At 41.5% G+C, this 12,283-nt stretch overlaps 1 protein-coding gene across 6 annotated transcripts in view; it reads right to left on the reverse strand.

Moving 5' to 3' along the window:
• The window catches only part of nav2a (neuron navigator 2a), a 236,575-nt gene that overhangs the window by 100,312 nt on the left and 123,980 nt on the right, over nucleotides 1-12,283 (reverse strand). For 2 of the 6 annotated variants that reach the window (XM_079666822.1, XM_079666820.1), the window contains exon 1: nucleotides 9,530-10,435. The exons of 2 other annotated variants lie outside the window; for them this stretch is intronic. In XM_079666822.1, the coding sequence (XP_079522948.1) occupies nucleotides 9,530-9,748 (219 nt within the window). In that variant the 5' untranslated portion in view covers nucleotides 9,749-10,435. Of the gene's footprint in view, nucleotides 1-9,529; nucleotides 10,436-12,283 lie in introns of those variants that run through there. 2 more of the 6 variants (XM_079666823.1, XM_079666821.1) reach the window with 1 other exon arrangement.

Consider the following 12,283-nt stretch of genomic DNA (forward strand, 5'->3'; position numbering starts at 1 on the left):
ACTTCTTCTTTTTTAAGTCACTTATATCTACCTTTACATAACGGGGTACGGAAGCAAATTCATGTCAAAAGTTGGCATATACATAGGACTTTGTGCTTATATTGAACAATATAAGATCAAATTGTTTCATACATGTATTAATTTAGATTTGCAAATCTGTTTTTACTTCCGAAATGGTGTTTGTATCAAATAACCCAGTAACGTAATAGCAAATATTGTATTTACTGAAAAGAAGGTTGACAGGTTTCTGGACAGATACCATCTAATAAAAGTCCTTAAAATAAATGTATTATTGACCTTTTTTTATGTTATTTGTATTGTGAGGCCCTGAATATAATGTTCAAATAAACATTCAATTTGTCCTGTAAAAAGGATAAAAAAAAGTAATTTAAGACAGCTCAAATTAAACTGATACACTGGGACGCCATGGCAACAAAAGTTGTTATAGCATTGACAAATAATCATGTAGGGATAGTGGTGGTCTAATGGATAGCGGGGTGGGTTGAAGATCGGAAGGTTGTGAGTTCAAATCCCGCCAGGAACACCACCACTAGTGTGCCCTTGAGTAAGGCACTTAGCCCTTAGTTACTCCAGGGAGAATGTCCCTGTAATCGGTCATTGTAAATTGCTTTGGATAAAAGCGTCAGCTAAATAAAAATGAAAATTGTAATGTAATCCCTAAAATAAGTTTAAATGTTTTTTGATGTTACATATTCATTCATAAAGGGCCCATGTCATGCTTTTCCGGTTATTACCTGTCCCCTTGTGTGTTATGTAGCTGGTTCTGCATGTAAACGGTCTGCAGAGTCAAAAACCCTCGAAGTACACCCTGTAGCGAGTTAAACTCTGTTAGACACTTTTATTCAAAGCGACTTACATACTCAATACTGTGGGAAATCCCCACAGGAGCAATTTGAGGTGAAGTGTCTTGCCATGGGACACAACAACATGCTGACTGCAGTGGGGTTTGAACCTGTGCCCCCCTGATCCGAACACCAACGCACAAACCACTGCACCACACGCCTCCCTAGCACAGTCTATGCTGCTCCAAAACAACTCGTTGGAGATTTCTCATTTTCCATTGTTTGCTTCCTGGGTTCTGTGACGTGCGAACACCCAAATCAACAACAAATGACCGGATTGGCCCAAATGGACCAATCCGCGGAGCACCTCACACACCAGGATCCCTTGGCTAACTAACAGGGAGTCCCCATTGACTTGCATAGAGCTCCCTGAACGCTGGTAATAGACGAGTTGGGATCGCGGAGAAATGCTCTCCGCAGACCCATTCTCACAGCGTTATAAACCTTTTTCTTACTCAATATCAAGCCACACTTATTGTTTTTACTTTGGCTGTGAGTGTTTGTGTGTGCTCAGGATGAGTTTTGCTTGTTCTCGCTGTATCGCCGACCCGGAAGCCTGTCCGCGCCTTGCAGCAGATCGCAGCAACGAGCCTCGCAACTTCCCGACCAATCAGAGCACACTGGGCTCACAGGGAGGGGGGGGCAGGAGCTCCAACAAGCCGTATAGGACAGAGAGTGAATAACGGTGAATACACATACAGAGATGCTGTATGAGAAACCAATGTGATTTTGGAAAATTGCATTTAAATCTATTCTAGTATACCTCAACAATGGAAATATGATCAGTAAAAATGGCCATGACATGGAACCTTTAATGCAACTGGTCGAGATGTCTTGTTTATTACTTGTCCTCTTCGCACCCTGTATGCATGAGTGTGCATGTGTGAGTTGATCCGGTGTGTTTGGTATAATTGGGAAGCGTCTTGAATGGCAGATTTACAGCCCCATTTTCTGAAATCAACACTTATCAGGGAAGCTTAAAGACTGCATGTGTGAACTGAGCAAGTGCAGTCATGCAGAACAACACATTGTATTTGCATCCAGGTTGTAATCAGAGGAATAAAAAAGCTCCGGAAGCGGCAGGAGAGCACAGTTAAATGTAGAGATGTGAAAACCCACTCAGAAAGCTGAAGGAAAGCCAAGAAATATTTCATAGCTGTGTTCATGTCTGCTTACACTAAAATCAAACTCAGAGCACAGCTGAGAACCACAGTTGGAAGCACAGTATGAACCATTAAACTGCATGGTACCATATTATGGTATTTTATAGTAGTATGCTTGACATCTAGCGATAAAAACCCTATACAGTGAAATGCACATCTTTAGTAGGTATTGAAGGTGAAACTAATTCAGAAAGATATTTTGGGTTATTATTTCAACAAAATGTGTCTTTTAAAAAATTGGGTTGGATGGAATATTAAAACAGATGGTTTACAACCTGTGTCAGTGTATTAATTTGGACTTACAAAACCATTTTAGGTTTCATTTGAGCGGGTCAAATAATGTGATGGTGATCAAATGGTGAACAGTATTTACAGTATGGTCACTGTTGCACCCAATCAGATGTGTTTCTAATTGGTATGTATGTATTCAATATACTGTACTGTTTACGACTTAGATGCTATTTTAAGTTGTACGAGAGGTTCTGATTTTTCCAGCTTTGTACATCAAAAAATCCTCTTTATTTAGCGTACAAGATTATTCTTAGATGTGTTGAATCAAAGCCTGATCAGCAGCTCTCTGCTGTCTCCACAGAGGTCATGAAGTTATCCAACCTGCCTCTCGGTCCTTGTTGACCCTGGGCACGGCCTCTGGGGAGGGTGATTTCAGCCCCGCTGACCTCTACCTCCTGCACTCTCTTCCTTTTTTTCCCACACTGCCTTCTGTCTACAGACATAGATGGAGCTGATTGCGTTAGTCTAACCGCCTCTGCAGCACAGTTTCCCCAGGGGGCGACACTCACAATGACCCGTCTGTCTGCACCAATTGGCTCCCTGTGACAACTAACGCAAGGGAAGCAGAGAAAGTGAGGAGGCACCTTGGGGCGAGATCAATGGATGGAGGTTGACTCAGGAGAAGCAGATGCCCCGGGCTTAATTAATATGGTTATGTCCTCAGCCATGACCTCACACAGGAAGGCGCGGGGACAACCGCACAGGAAGTGGAATCTGATCGAGACGCATTAGGCAGAGATGAGATCATTACAACTGGAGCCAACTGCCATATGATCATGTATATCCTAAAAGAAAATTCGGGCTCCAAGGAGTTTATGTAAAAACTGGGGGAAAACCCTAGTGTTTTATGTCTCAAGAAGAAATTGAAGACAATATGATGAAACCAAAAGGTGAACATGAAACTATAACATATCTTTGATTCACTCTAGCGCCAGGATGATTGATTGAAACAAAGATTAATTTTGTAAGTGTTTCCTGACATCAAACTAAACTTAACCCTGAATCTCGAAATGAAATATCTCTCCAAACTGCAAATATCAACACTTGAAAGAGATATTCTTAGAAAAGGTGCAATGTGATCGTTTATCTAGAAACATTTAACCTTTAAGATAAGTAGTATCGTTATCCAACATAATCACAGGAAGATACATTACCTTCACACATTAAGCTCTCTGTTATACATGTAAGCTTTCCCCATGCTCATTTTAGGGTACACACACATGTGTGTGTATAATTCTTCTATTGCTTCTACTGTGAAATGTTTCCATGCTTGAATGTTCAAGAAGTGCCATATTTAGTATATATTCTCATACTGCCTGTGCTGTACCCTCTGTCTGAAACCAGAGCCTAGTCTGCTGTGATTGATTAGCCGATAGGCCCTTTACTTAAACAAATATTTTGGCAATTTAAAAAAGGGTAAAAAGCGAAATGCTAAATTTGAATAGCAACACAGGTCCCATACAGATGGACATTTCCTTCCACTCCAATAACTACAACAGCCATCAAAACAACAAATGTGAATATATCATGAAATATATATTCAAAATCCAAATGTAACCATTTAAAATATACCATCCTCCAGTAAAGTTGGACCCCAACATGGTTCAACATCTGTAAGGTGTGCTGCATGATAAACTGCAAAAACCATTTATGCCATCTCACAGTGAACAGCTGCTCAGGTGGCTCAGGGAAGCAGCCTCCTCTTCAGCCTCAGACTTCAGGCTGCTGCTGCTATCTCTGCATCCGAGCGGATTCTGCCTGTGTTCTCTGAGAGAGGCGTGTTGTCGCTCTTATCAACAGCAACACGGGCTTCCTCCTGCCTGATGCTGATTGTAACACATGCGTGGTTGCTGCTGGGGGACATCTCTTATCTCCAAAGTGTCAGCTTTCAGGAACTAAGGGAAACCGTTTTGATTTCGGTGTGTGACAATAAAGCACTTTTTGACACTTTCTGGTGGCCTTCTGAATTGGAGAATAGGCTTTTCCACGACAACTGTGTCATAAACAACCACAAGCTGATAAACTGCATACATTAAATCCACGAGTATCACTCACAAGACCTAACAAGATGTGTCCCTGCACCCATTGTCAGTACTCGTGTAGTCTGTTAAATCTCGGTTATTCCTTTGAACAATGAACTCCCCAACAATAAATCAGTAAAACATCCATTCATTCTGCCTTTAACTTGCATCTCCTCCTGAGGAGACATATGTGTATGTGTGGCCCTTTGTCATGGTAATACAAGAAAGCAGCAATATAGTCCCCCACCCAATATGTCCTCCTCTGGGCGGGCAGCAGGGTATTAGCAATGTAATGGTGCTCTGTGGTGCTCTGCCTTTCACTCTCACCTACTGGGACAGTCTTCAGGACACTCAGGCTGGATGTTACAGCCATAAAAGAAAGTCATTATTGCCTCTCACAGGATGCTGGGGAGGAGGGTAGGAGGGTAGGAGGGGAGAGGCTCAAGACACGAGAGAGAGCTCTTCTCAGGGTCTTCAGGTCAAGTGAGATAGATATTAAAGGCTAGTGCTGACATTTGAAGACTGAAGATGCTGATATTAAATATTTTATTATTCATTATTAAGTTATTAATAATAATTGCGTTTTATTAATGTCTTGTTTTGTCCCACCAACAGATCAAAACCCTCTACATCTTTAATGTATGATATACAAATTAGAATAGCAACACGTACAGTTATAAAAGTGTTATATTTAAAAAAATTATGTTTTTAAAATTGACTGAACGTTTCAACAACATTTTATCAAACCAATACATTTTAGCAACATGCTGCACTTTATATGTTTTTTATTAAAAGGGAAACACAGACATAAAAACATATATTCAAATGTACATAGATGGATAAACAGTCAACAAAATGAAATGTCATTCCTGGTTTTCCTCTTCGGTTTTAACTAAATGTATTTATCAAGTCATATGTTTAATCTACATCCTCCATCGCCATTGATCCATAGTTTGCCATTTAGGGTCATTTAATTAGCTCTGAATCCATCATCATTTAATGAGTTCACACATAACCTGAGTAGTGTGGGTTCACGGTCAAACCAATTCCTGGAATGAAATTACTCCCAATTTAAATAAATCTAATTATCAAATAAATCTCGAGCAATTACACATCTTCAAGAATGGAGGAAGTTGAATAAATGGAACTCTGCATCAGCGATGCATCGATCGTACAGTAGTGATGGGGGCTGTCTAAACTGTGGATCCTGGTTGGTTTACAACATGATCATCTAAGTAAATATTAGCGGAGTTGGCCTACGACCCTCTCCACCGGTCCCACTATTCTTTAATGAGATTGGGATTCAGCTCTGAGGCCTGGATGAGCTTTCACAATGAGCCAGTCTTTACACAGAGAATGATTGAAGCCTTTATTTGGCAAGATGCTTATTAAGATAAGAGCTCCTTATCACACCAGCACCCGGACACATCTCTCTCTGTGGCTGCATGTGTTCTCATATTGGATTGAGCGTGCGACTCCATACTCCTGTTTGTGTTCACGACTAACTGTATAAAGGCATCTGCATGCTCCACATAGCATTCTGCTTTGAATGTGGATTTCAGAGATTCTCCGTTCAATGAGCTGGCAACAATGAGGTATTGGATTTCAAAAAGGGAAGAAAGAAAAAAAGAATAATCGCAAAAATAGAGAAGACGATCGATGATAAAGCACAAGCATTACAGATGAATAGAAAAGCAGAGACCGTGGCCTTGAATGACTTGAACACACACACACACACACACACACACACACACACACACACACACACACACACACACACACACACACACACACACACACACACACACACACACACACACACACACACACACACACACACACACACACACACACACTCCTAGTGATTTTGAATGGAATTAGGTGTAGAGAAAACACATAAACACTAGAGGGCAGCAAAGTATGTGTTCAAAGCTTTGCTCTGTCTTTTTATAATGAAAGTATGGCAAAAGGTTAAAGGTCAGAGCAGCACCTCATTTCATGTGGTGTCCCACATCAGACAGAAAGACACCCACACACACGCCAGCGCATGGATTCAAATATAATTTACCGGTACATATTTCCAGACAATCACCTTCACATCAAATTCAGCTGTGTGCCAGACTTCACACACGCACGTGCACAAACACAAGGCTAAGTGTGCACACAGTTAACATGGCCTGGATGTTTCCCTCTGCCTCCTGCTGCTCTCGTTGCAATATATATGAACCCTTTGTGACAGGTGTACATAACTTGTTTGTGTGTTTAGTGACAACTGGGTCGTCCAGCTTTGTGAAGAAGAGGAGCTTCCTGACATGAATCCACTAATCCTATAAGATTAGGGCAAACATGTGCTGTTGGAAGTTATCCGTGTCACAGTTAACGTATTTTGTGTTTAAGTTTCTTGGTACACACTGATCCTCAACCTCACCTTGTTTACCTCTGTTACAGCATGTCCTACATTTCCCAAAACGCCCAAGGAACATAAATATACCTATTTTCTTCACCTTTCTCGTGTTGGTTTAATTTTGGATTTAGATTTAGAGCTCAAGAGACCACTGTGATTCATTAAAGGTCAAATGAAGATAAAGAGTAGCAGAGATAGTGCAACAGAGAGGACAACTGTTCCTAGTAGAGAAATGAGTCAGACCTCAACCCACTCCTATGACTGTACTGGATTCAGAACTATTTGTTGCCACTGTGGGTGCTGAAATCTGTCTCTTCGCCTCTCCTTATGATGGATTTTCTCCCTGTATGATAGTTGAAATTGGTGCTACATTTTAGCTCCAGATTGTTTTAAGTGAAATGACTATTCCTGATGATCAGACTTCTCTCCACATTGTGTCTCCTAAGCCATGAAAGAAACATAAAGCAGGCTCTTTCTATCTGTCAGTAAATCCACCACGGGTTAGACCCACACTGACAGAGATGCAGCGCGGAGGCTTTCAGCGTCATCGCCAGCAAATCCTTCCTCCAGTTCACTCAGTCCCCGGAGTGATCCCGGCAGACACAGTCCAGAAATGAGGACGATAAAACTGAGCTATGAGGCAACTAACACTCCTGTGCTGTATCATAGGGATACACTGTAACGGACTATTAGAGAATCTGTCTTTTTCCAATCTGAGGAGCTTATTGGTGCAAAACGATGTGGATAGACACCATTGTATGTTGGTCGTGAAAGCTTCCTTTTAAGCAAAGATGGAATTTTTTTCTCCCTTGTCTTCAACTCTTGAAATATGCTATTATATAACAAATGTGTAATCATTATTATATTGTTTACAATATAACTGTAATGCCTGGTGTAATGCAGATGTAGTTCAAAACTGTACATTACATGACATTAGATTTAATGTGGCTGATGCTTTTATCAAAAGTGCCTTACAATAAGGGCAAAAAGCATATAAATTCAAACTCGGAACAACAAAGAAAGTGCAGATATATTTACTTCAAGAAAGTCAAACCATTGTAAGTGCTGGTGAATTAGTTAAAAGGCCTGCATTTTTCAAGGTCTCTTTTTGCAGCAGACGGTGGACGACAGAAAGCCTCTGACTGCCACACTCTGAACATTATGTATCCCCCTTTTTTTCTTACAAAAAAGTGAAATTTACATTTTATCTAGCCCAAGTTCATTGATATGTGTCACTTTATCATCAATCCTGATATGTGCAAAACATTTTGGAGTAACTACTGCCTGATAACATGAGATGACCAACATCATGTTCTGTCCTGCTGTAAAAGAAAAAACAATTTGCCACGAAAGGCTCATGGCATTTGTAAGGTTATTCTCTTGCCAAAACATTCAGTAACAGTCACATTAATATGCCACACACACACACACACACACACACACACACACACACACACACACACACACACACACACACACACACACACACACACACACACACACACACACACACACACACACACACACACACACACACACACACACACACAGTGAGCAGTGATGGAATTCAGTACATGTCTGCAGTTTTCACATCATTGCCGCTGGCCAGGAAGGTCAAGGGTTAACCCAGCCAAGGGTGAAGAAGACGGCTGCATCATCAGCACCACAGGGGCGGGGAGAGAGAGAGAGAGAGAGAGAGAGAGAGAGAGAGAGAGAGAGAGAGAGAGAGAGAGAGAAATTCATGGAAGTAGGTCAGTGAGACCATGATTGGCCACTAAACAAATGCCACCGGCAGCGGACGTGTGCCGTGTCCAGCGGCAGCACTGGGCTACTGAATTATCTCCTCACACGGTCATGATCATCATCATCATCACACCAGAACCCTAAACAACAGAGTGCTGGATGCCTCAGTGGCTCCAAGTCACACTTACTGTAAGGATGGGTTGCCAAGCATGCACACACTGGCTATGTAACACACAAACACACACAGACAGCTCGTCCCCTCACTGCCTTACATGGCATTAAGAGCGATCCCCCTCATGCTGCTGCCGTTTGTGTGGGGTTGCTAAGAGCCAATATTTCACACAAACACAGCAAACAGCCACCCTGATATCCTGCTACCAGCCATCCTGGACAACAGAGGCACAGCATGCACTTTGTTATACCAGGAAATAGCTGGAAATGGCATAGTGTTTCTGTTATGCCAAACTGCAAACTGAAATTCCCTGTATTGATTTACAATGAAATTATCCCTCAAAGAGCCACCATGACAGGACACACAGGAAAATATAAACACACATTGACACAATATGAAGTGACTGCCATCTGATATCGACTGAGAGAGATACTAAATGTCTTCACATGTCGAGAGAACTCAGAAATATGGATTTTCTTCATCATTACATTTTTTTTACTAAAACAACAATAGGGCGGAAAGGGGCTTAAATTGAGAATATCATTTTCTTATTAGTAAAAATTGAATATTATTGAAAGAATATTCACTAGATTTCTGCAAACTCTGTAAAGACTATTTAGGGATACAGGATATTGGAGAAAATAAATCATAATTCAGCAAAGTGTTCTAAATCACAAATCTGCTTCAAAAAGGCTGCACAGATTTCTCTCCTACTGTAACTAGTTTAAGTAGGCAGTGATGCTACATGCAGTAAGTACTGTTCTGTGTAATGATTACGTGTTCTTAGCTTAACAGTCTAACCAAATAACATTGGATTAAAGTGGAAAACCACCGAGCAGTACAGGGTGGAAGTGATCGTTTTACATCCTGACCTGAGTGTCTTCTCCATCCTCAAACCCTCGTGTGATGCTCCTCGGGGGTCCTGCGCCCACCTGCTGGCCCCTGGAGGGGATGTGGGTCTTGTGTGGTGCCAAGGTCAGACCTATCGCTGAGGGCCTGCTGTGGGTCTGGGGGATGGGCAGGGCGCTGTGCACCGGTTTGGGTTTGGGGAGTCCTGACTTCATCTTTGATGCCACCAGGATGGCTGGCATCTTCTCCCGGACCACCTGACCACCACGCGCTCCCCCCCCCCCCCTCTCTCACACCCAGTTGGAAATGACTTGCTACAAGTCAGCAAGACTCCTCGTTAACTCACATATGGTCCAGCTACTTCTGTGAAGGTGTTACCAGATTGAAGAGACACGTGTGCAGTTTTCACCTGATCTGGTTGAAGTACTGCGTGTAATTTTTCCGGGTCTTTTCTGCTGCTGCTGGATCTCAGCAAGGGGCTGAGCTGAGCTCCCCAATGTGCAGTGGGGGGCTTTAAACCCACTGATTCCACCTGTTTCCTGGAATCAAGTAGCTTCAGCTCATCATTTCTTGTTGAAAATACCAAATCCTCCGCAGACTGTTCTTTAAAAAAATGGTGGCGAGATGGAAACGATGAATTCCACTCTGCAAAGTCCAGGGAAAAAAATCAAAAATCCCACTTCACACTTGGAGGATTCCCCAGTTGCCTGGTGGCAGAGCGAGTGTTCCCTTACATTTATTTCCAGATCTGAGTGAGAGTCAGCGATTGGCAAAAAGGATCCTACAGGATGCACAGCAGCTCCTCTCCCACAGAGATCGCTTAATTACACCATCGCTTCAGGATGATAGTAGAAAAAACCCAGCTCCGTCGAGGAGAGCAGAGAAAAGGAGGAGATGGAGAGAAAGAAAGAGAAGCAGCAGTGACAGAGCGACCGCTCACTTCAGTGACTGCTCAGCCTGCAACACGCTGCACTCTGCCGCCTCTCTCCCTCTCCTCTGAGTCGTGGTTAGCAGCAGGTGTGGCTTAGATCAGCACCGACATATGTGGAGGGAAGCTCAGCACATTAACTCAGCATGTTCCTCCAGCCTGCCTACCTATTTCTCTGCGTTACTTCCTTTTAATACAAACACTTTGTAATCTCATCTTGAGTTTAAAGAGTTGTCAGTTCAGTGAGTTCAGTGAGTTTGAGGGTCAACTGAAGGAAGGACTTTGGCCTGAATCCCATGACCCAGACATGAGACAAGTCACTCCTCCAATATCGGTGTGGTTCACAATTAACTATGTTATTTCCATAAAAAGTAACAAATCACAACAGCTGCTATGAGATTCATTTTCTGTGACAAATATAACTGCTTTATATTTTGTTTTTTAATGTTGTAGTCTGCTGTTGGGTTGATTTTTTTTACTCTAAACTTTAAGAAGAAATGGCAATTCAGTTCTGAAATTCATATTCCTCCGAGGATAAAGCTAACAAGCTCTGGTGATCTCCTGGATCTCCAAACTGGAGATCAAGGTTTTCCCTTATACTTGCTGGATTAATTGGATTGGCAAAAAATGTATGTATCTTGACAACTTTGGTGATCCCTTTACTTTTTCTCTATAGCTAGCTTGAGGTTGATGCTTACATTATTTATGCCATATTCATTGGTGCTACTATTAGGTCATCATTTGCTCCTAATATATATGTCATAGGTAATTATTATGTTCTAAACTTTGGTTTATAATTCCAGCAATATTTATTCTCATCAGCCTCAGCCAACAGGTGTTTTCAAGTTTTTCACCCTCATAGTCTAAAGCAGCCACATACAAACCAATGACTATGGACCATTGAAATGCACTAATTTCACCATCAGAAATGTTACTAAGTTGTACATTACTGAAACATCTATAGAGTGCCACAGTGACGCGTCCTAAAACCCGGAAGTAAGTTAGCAGTTAATTTTCGAATCATAAATCTGATAGATAGATTTATGCTTCAAAAATTATAAAAGTAGGGTAGACATGTGGATATTATCCGGCTGAACAAAACTTGATCCGTCTCTGGAATGTGTTTCAACCGCAGACCTTATTTCGAGCTATTTTCCAAAATCCTATTGAGAAATAGCATTGTTTTTTTGTCGAAGGACAAACTGTGGCACTCTATTGCTACATATATTAGTGGTCGGAGTAGGGCTGCAATGCATTGTATATTTGCAAATATTTTTATTTGTTAATGAAATGTTTAAACCAGGTCGTGCTTCAAGTGCTGCAATGGGAGCTGAAATGTTGTATTAATAGACTATCCTCTCTGTATTCTATCCCTCTTCTGACTCTTTTAAGCTTTCACTTTTTAAATACGAGGACGGCCAATTAGTGGACGATGTCAGATCAGCCTGACTCCCAGCAGGCTTAGTGAGGGCTGTCAAGATGTTGACTCAAATCCTGCTGCAGAACCAAAGCAAAAAAGACCGGATAAGGAAGGGATTGCATTTTCTACTCTTCCTTCTTCTCTTTAGGGAAGAATTGACATGCAGTTCAGAATTAAAGTCAAGATTTTTGAACATGTAATCAAGGACGATAAATGATGTATTTATTATCCATATTCTGGCAAAAAATGTCTATCAATACTTAAATCACCAAAGCTAGTATGATACTTCTTAAAGGAAACTTGAAGATCTGTATTCAATTCCATCCCTAAGCACTTACAGTCGAAGAGTAATGTTGTAGTGTTGGGATATTACACTGCAGAAACTCAAATCTGTTTAAAGATGTTAAAGTTAAAAAGACTGGGCTAAAG

This window comes from Notothenia rossii, assembly GCF_949606895.1.
Source record: "Notothenia rossii genome assembly, chromosome: 2".
In the NCBI taxonomy this organism is placed as follows: Eukaryota; Metazoa; Chordata; class Actinopteri; order Perciformes; family Nototheniidae; genus Notothenia; species Notothenia rossii.